At 41.1% G+C, this 12,024-nt stretch overlaps 1 protein-coding gene across 7 annotated transcripts in view; it reads right to left on the reverse strand.

Moving 5' to 3' along the window:
- Positions 1 to 113: 113 nt before the first annotated feature.
- Positions 114 to 12,024, reverse strand: part of asic1c (acid-sensing (proton-gated) ion channel 1c) — a 53,668-nt gene continuing 41,757 nt past the window's right edge. For 2 of the 7 annotated variants that reach the window (XM_046846613.1, XM_046846615.1), the window contains exons 4-12: positions 11,654 to 11,804; positions 11,509 to 11,565; positions 10,889 to 11,042; positions 9,931 to 10,022; positions 9,754 to 9,833; positions 8,626 to 8,697; positions 7,539 to 7,600; positions 7,404 to 7,456; positions 114 to 2,142 (exon numbers count right to left, since the gene is read on the reverse strand). In XM_046846613.1, coding sequence (XP_046702569.1) covers positions 2,078 to 2,142; positions 7,404 to 7,456; positions 7,539 to 7,600; positions 8,626 to 8,697; positions 9,754 to 9,833; positions 9,931 to 10,022; positions 10,889 to 11,042; positions 11,509 to 11,565; positions 11,654 to 11,804 — 786 coding nt within the window. In that variant the 3' untranslated portion in view covers positions 114 to 2,077. Of the gene's footprint in view, positions 2,143 to 7,145; positions 7,182 to 7,403; positions 7,457 to 7,538; positions 7,601 to 8,545; positions 8,698 to 9,753; positions 9,834 to 9,930; positions 10,023 to 10,888; positions 11,043 to 11,508; positions 11,566 to 11,653; positions 11,805 to 12,024 lie in introns of all 7 variants that reach the window. The other 5 variants (XM_046846616.1, XM_046846614.1, XM_046846617.1 and 2 more) reach the window with 5 other exon arrangements.

Raw genomic sequence — 12,024 nt, forward strand, 5'->3', positions numbered from 1 at the left:
TTTCGTTTGTTTATTTTTTGTTAAATTTAGCAAAGTTTGAATGTGTGGGGAAAAAAAACAAACAAAAAAACAACCAGACGAACGGACAAACAGAAACAGCACTTGTCAACAGGTTACGGTTAAATAGGTTTATTAGATAGTTTCATTTACACTTCACAACCGATTCGTAAAATGTAGCTAGCTAGCTATATATATATTTATATATGCTAGAAATCCCGTCCTATAAAACAACGCTATCGGCTGAATGCAGAAGCGAAATGAATATCAAAACAAACAAAATAAGAGGGCGGTTGTTCGTTCTACCCTCGTTCTTCTCCCGCCAGCGTGTGGCGTGCCATCGGATAAATAGTTTTCGTACGTGGGAGATATGTGCATGCAAGCGAAGAAAGGAAGACGCCTTTGGGAAATCTAGGATCGGACCGCAAGACTTGCAGAAAGTGTGTGCGGGGGGTTGATGCACGAGTCGCGTTTCCCGATGAAAGCCGTCCTGAAGAATTCCGGATTCTTTCTACATGACTATACGGTCTATGCTTTATATATTACATCACTATAATGTTTTTGCAGCAGATGAATAACATGGATAAATCGGATAAATCGGAGCGAAAGCAGTGTGGACGCGTCTCGTTTTTTTCGCGACGATCGGCTTCTCGTTTGCGTGAAAATGCGATGTGCTGAAACCCGGATCGTTTCCGTCTGGCCTCTTGGTGTGATTGTTTTCGTAAGAACCAGAATACATCTGTGTGTGTGTAGACATATATATGTCGTAGAAACGATTAGAAATACGATGCATATCAAAAGTAAAACGCTCCTCACGCCAAACCTGAATCTGATCTTTTTTTCCCGTTTTTGTCTAACAGTTAAGCCTCGAGTGGGGGGGTTCATTGGGGAAGTTGAATACAGGATGCCTATTATTGCACTTATATACACAATGTAAACAAACATACATTCGGTTTTGGAGAAAAGAAAATCAAACTAAATTCCACAACACCGTTCGCTCGCGTAACGCAGACTGGGCTTGTGTCGATACGCCAACGACTTCAGGTACTTCCGCTAGCTAAGGGCGTTTCCGTGTTTCCTTGAGGTACTTCCTAGTTCCCGTGATCCACCTAAAAAAAAAAAACCCTGGTGGGTCGTTGACTCGCTCACTGAAGTAAATTCTTTAGTATTAAAAATAAAAAAAAGATCTTTTGGTTTGAGGCGAGTCTTATACCTTTCAGTGAACAATGACACTGGAGACTCGTTCAATTTGGTTTTGTAAACATCCACCAAAACAAGTCATTTCAATGTTAAATACTTTAAATGCACATTTACCAGATAACATCCAGAGGTACTTGAACTCACAACCTTATGGCCTTATTTAAGGGTGATTTCCAATGATCTCATTTATCCACTGAGCAATATAGGGTTGAGGGCCTTGTTTAAGGGGCCCACCCGGGGCAGCTTAATGGTGCTGGGACTTGAACTCACAACCTTGATCGGACGTCCGACATCTTAACTGCTGCACTACCACGGTGTACATACAACAGTAATAAGATAACGAATCTGTGACCAATCAGAATCCAGAATTCCCCAGCTACCTGCTGCTGGAGTCATGCTAACCTATGCTAAGCAAAAGGGATTTTAGGTTTTTTAATGTTCGCTGCATTTTGTACACAAAACGACCTACACAAGCCTAGTAAACAGTTACACTTGCTTTGTGCGGTTCCTTGTTTTAATCACAGCCTTAATAACCCGAGTTGGTTGTGCACAGTTGAGAAAAATTGTAAAAAAAAAACAACAAACGATTATCATGTCCACGACATAAAAAGAACAGTTGGTGCGGTGGATACTGCGGTACGCTAATATAACCTGAGTATTGTTCTGGAATTGTTGCCTACTTGTACTTTTATGGTTGTATCTTATACTATTCGGGGCTTCGATTGACTGACCAATTGAACTAACCGTCGCATACTGTGCGTATAGGTATGTACAGGTTTACAAATCGGAATCACAGTTTGCCGTCAGACCACTAATTGTCCTCGCTTGATGGCCGCATCGTCAACAAGCGAACTCCTCGAAGTTGCCTAGAGTCGGGTGACTAGGTAGCACGTTCGGCGCGAATCCGAGGCTGTCCGAGTGACTCCGGAGTGTGTCGCATGTGCTCTGGAAGAAAACAGAGAAGGGAAGGAGGGGAGAGATGTTCAGATGGGGCAGAGGGCGCACAATGAATCGATGGCGGCGCCATAGGAGGCGAGGGAGGGGGAAAAAATAGAAGGGGAAAGAAAAAAAAAAAAACATGAGCATGGAACGAAAGTATAAATGGGAATAAATTTGTTTAACGCATTGAGGTATTAAAAAAATAAAGTTGATGTGGATAAAGTATGGATGAAAAAGGGAAAAGAGGGGAGAAGAGATTCTTACTTAATCCTGGATGTAGGACTTTTTTGCTTGGTCATACATCAGATAAACAGATCGGATCGTAGTTATCGGGACGCTTTTATCCCCTTTCAGGGTTTAATCTTGATTTCAAACGCATTGCGTGTCGACCTGTGATGACACCACAAAGGGATGCATCTAGTGATGTTATTAGACACAGGTTCCATCACAATGTCTCGGCTAAAGGACGCCAAGAGCGTCCGGGCGCTAAGCTTTGGCGCTCGGTTTCAAGGGCGTGATTCGTCAAGTGCTCGAACAAACTCGAACTGTGCATCAGATCGCAAGAAGTTTCACACTTGTCGAATCGGGCCCTTTAGTAGCCCTTCAGACTCAAATTTTGATGCATGGAATAATCCACCCCTCCCCAGGTGCGATGGACATTATCTACCTCTGACCGTCACCTCCCCATTAGTCCCACTGCTTCCTGAGATTGTTCACGTGTACCTCATGGCCATCATTTTGATGGACGATGCAGGACGGACCAGCAAGTTGTGAACAGCAACACATGGGCTAGTTTGTAGTTAGCAGTTAGACAACCTGTAAACACATCTATATGATAGATGTAAAATGCCTTGCATAAATATTCACCCCCTTAAACCTTTGTTTCGTAACCCGAAAGCGAAATACCTGTAACTGGGATATAGGTTATAAATCTACACCAAAATAGCCATGTTGAAGTGGAAGGTAACTTATGGAAACCAAAGAAAATCTTGCTTTGCATGTTGGAGATTTCAGCAAACATGTGAAGAAAGGTTTTCTGGTCGCACAAAACAAAATAGAAACACCCTGAAATCCCCCGGCCCCACAGTGAAGCATGGTGGTGGTAGCTTCATGTTGACAGAGGGACCATCAGAGGTCTTCTCGCCAAGCTGCTTCTCCTTCTATTTTGATACATTCTCTAAAGAAATCTGAAGCATTCAATAGAATTAAATGAAACATTTTGACTGCAATCGGCTAAGTATGACTATTGGGGGCAGAAGAGGTTACAATAAATCTGACATGGGGCTCTAACCACTTACACAATCACATTTTGCTAACTTTTTTTTTTTTACCTCCACTTCACAACTAGGTGCTAAATAGGTGTAACTGGGATATAGGTTATAAGTCTGTACTGAAATAGCCAAATTGAAGTGGAAGGTAACTTATAGAAGCCATAGAAAATCTGGCGATTCGGCAAACGATCCAGAAAAAGGTTCTTCGCTTTGCCAAAACAAAATTGTTAAAATTGGATACCACCCAAACAAACACACCAAAAGAAACCACCCTGAATTTCTATTCCCCCAACAATGAAGCATGGTGGTGGTAGCTTCATGTTGACCGAGGGACCACCTCTTGCTAAGATGCTTCTCCTTCTCCTCTAAAGAAATCTGGGGCATTGGTCATGTGGTCAGAGGTCATGTGGCACTAGTCGCACATGTAGACAGGATTCGGGGGGTTCACTAAAACAAAGCAAGGCCTTAAAAACCTTACGCAATCTCACGTTTACCAGTGAAAACTCCACTGCAATACTATGTGCTAGTATTGTGATGCAGATTTACATTTATACACTTGAATACTTATGCAAGACTTTGCACTTGATAAAAGGGGCCAAGACAAGAGGAACAACGTGGCCACCGAGTTTACAAGTCTTCATATGCAGATTTAGACAATCTGTGAATTGGAAGACCATGAAACCGTTTCTTTCGCACTAGGAGTAAGAGAAGAAAAAAAAAAAAAAAAAAGAAGACGGTTTTCACCAAAGAAGGCTAATAATCCATTGCAAACAGAATTGTTTTCATGCAGACCTCTAATGACGAACATCCTTCAAGCAGAAACATCCAACAGATTTGGCCAAAAGAAATACAAAATATTATCGTATTTTTTGTAGCACTTCTTTGGGACAGAAAAACTTATTCGAGCATCATGAATATATTTGTATTATAGTCCAGTTTAAAGATGCCATGCACAAATATCGGACGTGTCTGGAATACGTCAATACCGCCCCCTTTGCTTAGGGGCCCAGGAGTGGCAGTTTGGTGTGGATAAGATTTGAACTCATGACCTTCAGATCCAAAGTCCAATGTCTTAACCGCTAAGACATTCCACTTAACCACTAAGCTACCACTTCCCTGTTTATGCTCAAACGCTTGCCTGCTTGTAAAAGCTTGCCATTTGGTACTGTAGGAAACAAAAACATGACCAGACTGCATAAAAATATTTTTGGATTCTGGTTTGTTGGCCCCCCAAACTGTCACCTATAAAGACTAGCCACAATATATATTATGGTATAATGACATCTTGTTGCTTCTAATTTTGCTTGATAAAGTCCCCATTGGCAGATACAACCAACCAGACAAAAAGGATCCAATTCCTCCCCCTGACACAATCTTCAGTGCCTAAACACGAGGTGTCCAGACTTTTTCCAGTGGGGGCCATGTGTCTTGGGCCGCATGGCTGTAATAATAATAAAATAAACTACAATTCGACTAACTAATTGATTATATCCTTCAATTTGTCTTTGCTTTTATTTGAAATATGCTGTTTTCTAAAATGTGGTACTAAATATATAGTTATAATATTATTTACATGGTATCAGACCTCCAGTGAAGGGTCTTGTGTGCAGCGCTATCAGGCGATCGACCTCGTAACTAGCTAACGTAGATTTTTACTCAGATTTATTAGCATGAAAATAATTGCTCCAGCACTTTCGATTTTCTATGTGTCTTTGTGGCGCCATGACTTGCCAAAATGTGTTAAATTTGATTTTGTTTTTTTTAGCTCCTTCGAACAATGACATACATCTGACTAACTGCCTTGGCTGCATGTGACAGCGATGCCCAATGGTTATTTACTGAATTTCATGTATTTTCTTTATAACAGGCCAGATTTGTATAATTTTTTTAATCCCTCATGGTCTGCCACTGGACTGATAGCGTAGCTTGGATACCCCTGGTCTAAACAGGAGGTCATAGAACGATATGATCAACATTTCCACTGACTAAGATACCAATAGTCATTCCCTTTGATACTGACAATGGAACCGCATAATGCCAACATGACAGGACAGAAATTTGTCTGGAGAAGGATATGCAAGTTGGGCATCCATGACAAATATGCAAGTCCAAGACCTTCACCAGGAGCCTGAGCAGTTGACGGTAAAAAGTCCCAGAAGTGGTAGCTTGGTGGTGCTGTGATTTGAACTCATTACCTTCTGTTTCGAAGTGCGATGCCACCTTATTTTTGGAGACCAACAATCTCCAGAAAGTTCAAGCTCCATATCAAAGGTTTATTGAGCAACTGAAGGGTTACAATCAGGGCTTTAATTAAACCCATCGATGGCACCTTTGTCAGCTACCACATAAGCCATCAGAGTAGAATGAGGTCTGACTAATTACAAAATAAAAATAAAAATTCAGCTGAGCAAATCGCAGAAACCCCAGCAGGTAATTCACCTGGAATAATGCTGGAGTAAATAAAGCAGAAATTTGGCCAAACACATTAAGTCTGCAATACCTAGCATGACAAATACAACTTCTCTTATGATAAAAGGACAAAATTAATAAAAGGTTACACACGTAGCCATGGGTTTATGAGGTCCAAGTGACCATTAAAGACCAGGGCCTTGAACGGTTCTGGGGATGCCAATTCAAGCCATTGTGGACTTTGGTATATGTCACAGTGAAAGGCTTGCACTTGCATTAGCTTGCAGAGCATTCAAAAACAAGTCACGTAAGAGCTAGCAGCGAGCCACCAGAAAGAGGCATCATGATGGTACGTGGTGTGGTTTAACAGGGGCACTGGGTGAACAGGAACCTGTCAAAGGCGGTCTATCTGGCCTTTTTTGTCCTTTTAGCTACAATCAGGACTTGCATGGAATCTCGTCAGTTGAACCCATTCATGATGGACTTTTCACCAATCTCTCAGGAAGATCAAGACGCAAATGCTGGTTGAGATTCTCCATGGTAGAGCCAAACAACCAATAAGTCGAACCAGATAATATATTGTATAGTGTATAGTGTACCTTCCTTCTCTAATGCAAAATTTTCCCCTACTGTGAAATACCTTCACTAAACAAGCAACCAAGATGACTGTTAAAACCATAGAATTCCTACCCAACAGACTGCCCCAATGGATGGCATCTCAACTAAGCGTATCTGTATGTTTGTCCCCAGAGTTCAGTCTGGAAAATTCTTCTCAATTCAAAAGGACCCTGAAAGTAGAACTCTACCATCTAAGGCATGTGTGAAAGCAGTCATAGTACTCTGGAAGGGTATCACAAGGTTAAAACTGCCTTTCTACCCCAACGGTAGTGGTGGGCATCTGCCTCACCAGTTATAAGTTCTATAAATTCGCCATAACTGTCTCGGTTCCTTGTCAGTTGCCACCTGGTCTGGCTTGGAAAGAAATGCTTGCGCTAGATGGCTTTATCGATTTTAAATACTGTGTCAAACATCACTATATGACTTTGTGGCTCTTGGCATGGAAGGGAAAAAAAAGTATTTGACGTAGCATTGTAGTGTTATTATCCAAGATTAAATACCAGAAAGAAATACTAGAGGTGCAAACAAATGAGAAAAAAAAGAAAAAAATACTCTCAGTGGCATATATGTCACAAAGTCTGTTTCCCAAAAGCTTTGCTGATTTGGAATAGCCAATATGATCCATAAGTTTTTGGGAAAGAGGACTGATACAAAAGTATTAAAAAAAAGACGAGGCAAGAATAATCCATTCAGAGCACGGATTTGTTTTACCTGAACTTGCGCATTACATCATCTCCGTCGTGAAGGCTACAGGATTTGAAACATTTTCCTTAGAACGTTTAAAAGAGACGGGTTTCCTGCACTCATGTATTATTACATGAACCATACAGAAGGGAACCTCAGAGAAGCTACATTTTTTTTTTTAAATGATAAGGGGTTAAAAAATGAAATGCTGATGGAAAATGAGGTTCAGAGTTAGACAGGTTAAGAGGATGTACAGTATCTGCAGTATTGTCAATGGCCAGCTACCTGGGGGTATGATTAGGCGTGACACCAGGGCTGGTGGGGTTCTCAGAGTTGTCCTGGAAGACACATGACGGGGAGAGAGATGAGGATGACCACACCAGGTATGGGTTCAGTTCAGTTTCAGGATGCAAAGCGAACCTTGCATCAGGCCTCCATCCAAGTCCTAAATTTGCGGAATTGAACCTGAACTGACCCCAACCCTGGACCAAACAAAATTATACAATGTGGAGTAAGTAATGATGCATTCAACCTTTTGTAAAAAAAAAACCAAACAAGCAACAAAAAAAACCCAACAAAAAAAACCCCCAATGTTGACTTTTGTGAAGTTTAATGGATAAAAGGGCAAAAACAAAAAATTCAATGAACAATTCTTAATGAGCTGGGTTGTTTTTCTTCTTTGCATCGTTAACTGTCTTACCTTAAGGTCTTTATTCAGGATGATGATATATTATATAAGAACCTACACCAAGCCAAAGCCCTCGTCCAGAATGACATTTACCTTATTCATACAACTGAGCAACTACAAGGATGTTTTTCTCCGCAGTGGCAGTTTGGTGTGGCAGGGATTTGAACTAATTAGCTTCGGGATTCAAACTAATAATTGGATTAGCACTTAACTTTCTGGCTGTTCATAATCGAACCTGCACGAGCTACAGGAAAAAAATTGAGACAGAATGGATCGCGTCTTCCTTTTTCCTCGGAGGATCCATTTCTGTAATGTGATCTCTAAATCAATGTTCAGGATGTAATGGTTCTCTGTTCCAAAACAACCCCACAATCGATCGTAGATTTAATGCAAATTAACGTCGCCCATGTGGTTGAATTGGAGTGCGTCAGTGAAACGGCACCCCAACATACACCTCAAAACACCTTAGCTATAGAGATCTTTACTTAATCAAAAGATTTATAGCACAAAAATTCACCAAAATGAGAATCGTAATATTGCTTGCACGTGATTGCAAATAGTTGGGTATTACAATTAAGATATTATTACTTAATAATGCAAGTGTTAGAAATCGCCCCCAAGTCGTCCACACGACCACTCTTTAGTTTAGTTCCCCAATATCAGAATTTGAGCCGAAGACAAAAAGCGGCATTCAGCAGCGAATGGCGTTCCGAAACGCGTTTCTAACCACGAAACTAACCTTTGCTTTCGTTTCAGTCACGTTATTTCAGCTCCGCCTAAAGCATGCACATGCAGGTGGTATAGAACGAGCTCAGTTACCAGATTATCGCTCGCGCTCCGACGTGGCCGTCCTTTACGTAGAAAGTAGCCCAATACTTTGTCTTTGAATACCTGTGGAAACAAGTTAGATTTCAGAAAGCATTACTAAATAGCAAATTGCAAGATTTTGTCATAACACTATGACCACCTGCTTAACATCGTGTTGGTCCCCTTTTGTTACCAATACAGTATTGCTCTGTTGAGCATTAAACGCATGAACATCTTCAGCAGTTTGAGCTACAGGAGCTCGTCGGTTGGATCGGACCACACGGACCAGCCTTTGCTCCTCACGTGCATCAATGAGCCTCGGCCGCCCACGACCCTGTCGCCGGTTCACCACTGTTCCTTTTTTGGAGCACCTTTAAACACTGCAGACCAGGAACATCCGACAAGAGCTGCAGTTTTGAAGAGGCTCTGACCCAGTTGTCTAGACAGCATGATTTGTCAAACGCAATCAAATAAAAAAAAAAAAGTTCACTTGCTGTCTAATATATTCCACTCGCGTGCCATGGTAAAGAGATAATCGGTGTTATTCACATCACCTTTCATAATGTTATGCCTGTTCAGTGTACACGCATCTTTGCTTTGGGATTTGTTAAGCATCAAGTCACAACATACTTTAGAACCCGTAAAGGTGTATTAAAGAGATGTAAGTCTGCTAATCTTCAAAACTAGTGGATCATTGACAAATCATCAAACCTTTGTAAAAGGTCCCTACATCATCATACTCATCCTGGACTGGACTATCAGGTTGAAGAAAGCAGCAGTTGGGGTACCACCAGGCTGTTGTGTTCTTTACTTTTTAGTCATGGACAGCAAGTCTGAAGGGGCCAAGTTTAAGGACCAAAAAGAGGTGCAAATGGGGGTACCTCCAAGATCCCTTTTTTACCAGGTTCTGGTGGTGGCTTATGAGTTGCTTCACTTCATGTTTGAAGGCCAGATATATCACCTTGAGTGCTGCCTTTAGAAACTCTGTCCCCATTGCATATACCACCGTCACCATTATTTCATTAATGGCTGGTACCCATGTACTACACACCACTAGGTCTTATGTTTCTGTCCCTGATGTGACCTATGATTAGGTTATGGTTCAAGCAATTATGGTTCGAGCAACAATGAAAGATTTACCTCATATAAATAATCAAATATTTCCAGTATGGTCAGGACACTTGCTCCTATAAACAGCCCCATCTGCCCTCCGATGTCACCTGCAAGAGGACCATGAGAAAACAATAGCCCATTTATCACATGGGGATTTGAAATCAGTCAAATGTGTTTATTTTTTCTATTCACAAAATGTCTCACCAAGTAGACCAGCCACTTCATAAGCCTTCTTCTGCTCAATCTTTTCATAATTCAGGGCCTCAAAGAAGATATCCAGAACTAATATGTTATCTCTGGAATTAGAAACACAAGCAAAGGAAAAAAATGAGCGAATACATTTGAAACTTTTAACACTTATTTAATATATATTGACTGGCCACTTTATTAGGATCAGCAGTAGACTAATTATCCAAGCAAGTAATAAGTAATCACTCAGAATAGACCCTCCACTGGCGAAACAGCGCTTTCCTCTCAAGTTTTCTTCCTCGTGTTTCAGGAAGGTTTTATTTGCCACCGTCACCAACATTTATTAGCTCAACTAATAAGCACTACATTTATAAATTCAGACTTTATAGCTGCTTTATCTCTCTTAATTCAAATGCACCTTGTGCGATTTTGGGCATGATTTGGTCATCAGAGACAAAATCCTAAAAGTGTAGGCTAAAATCTGTATGCTTTGATCGCTGCTTTTTTCACTGACAGCCAATTAACGGCTGTTTGCGAAAAAAAAATATTTCCCCCAATGATCAGTTTAAAAGATTTCAGACTCTCTCCTGCAGTGTGATTTCCTACAACGACTGCCATCAAACCGAGAACCAATAGAACCAACTCTCAGCACACTGATCTATTAATAGAATGATATTAATGAGTCAAACACTGATATCTATGAACTAACCCTAACCCAAGAACTATGGCAAGCCACGGTCAAAATCACAGCAATTAAATTTTTTTCAGTAATGCCCTGCTACCACACTGGATTATTGGCTAATTAAGAAGTTGTACAAGTTTCTAAAAGTGGTTGGTCAGAGTATTTGATCAAAAATTGGCGGGAAAAACTTTTCTTGCTATCAAACTAAAACTCAGAATATTTCTTGCTCTAATCCTAGAAACCTGGAATGAACCTCTTATTTGAATCTGGAGTCTTAGGCTTTGGTCCTACCCGATGTACTGCTCCGATTTGTTGAACTTCTTGGCCAGGTATTTGGCAGACGCTTTGCTGGGGATTTTCACCATGGACAGCTCCTTGCCGTAGCGAGTCATGTTGCAAGGCGTCTGGCACACGCAGTAATTGTTGTCCTTTTCGACGAGGAAATCTAAATCAGGGAGAAACATGTAAGAAGCATTTTGCAGGTTTTAAAAAACACTTGTTTCACTGGATCGTTTTCGGGGGGGAACCTGAAGCGCTTGAAATTCAGAATTCGTGTGAACACTGGAGCGAAAGTTCAGACTAGTGTTTGCATTGATGGCAATTTTAATAGATAGCTGATCTGTTTGAAAAAGTCGTACAGAGTAGCATGGAGTAAGACGCCGGTAATAAAGTGCCACCGCATTGTTCAATTCAAGAAGGAATGAATATACGTATTCGTTTCATTCGTCATGGGACAATCTGAGTTCTTGTAGGAACGTATTAAGTAAAATAAATCTCTGAGGTACATGAAGATAATAACAGTAAAAAAAAAATCAGCATGCAGGTTCTCCATGGTGAATTTTTTTCCCTTTTTATTTAGTCTACTTTGAATTGAAAATTGTATTTTTCCATGCTAGGCGTGTTCCTCTTACCCAAGGCAGGATCGGCGCAATCCTTGTACTGCTCCGGGGTGCATACGGTGGAGGTACCTGGCATTGAAATGTGTTTAAATAACTGCAGTGATTCTTTAAAAAAAAAACTATAAACACAAGGACACAGCGTGTGTTTGGACCGTACCTGGCATGTGCACCATCCGGCAGTTACAGTTCTCCAGCAGGTAGCGGGTTTCACAGTCGATGCGACACGCTGTTATGCTATACGTGGAGAAGTACTCCGAGTCCATCCCACTGGATCGGCAGTCGCCCCAGGGCGGTGGGAGATACTGTAGCTGGGATACACCGCATGGTTTTGTTAGCGTCGACGTGGCGTTGAAGAACAAACAAGCAGCCAAGCGAAAGGAAAGACATTTAGAGATACCATACCGAGAAAATACAAAGTACCGATTGAAGGATTACATAATGAGCATGCGGTGGAGAAAACCAGAGAACATCTTAAATCCATGACAATGTTTATTAAATGTTATTGTCCATTTGAACCTCTACAAAGCT

The sequence above is a fragment of the Silurus meridionalis genome, chromosome 4 (assembly GCF_014805685.1).
Source record: "Silurus meridionalis isolate SWU-2019-XX chromosome 4, ASM1480568v1, whole genome shotgun sequence".
In the NCBI taxonomy this organism is placed as follows: domain Eukaryota; kingdom Metazoa; phylum Chordata; class Actinopteri; order Siluriformes; family Siluridae; genus Silurus; species Silurus meridionalis.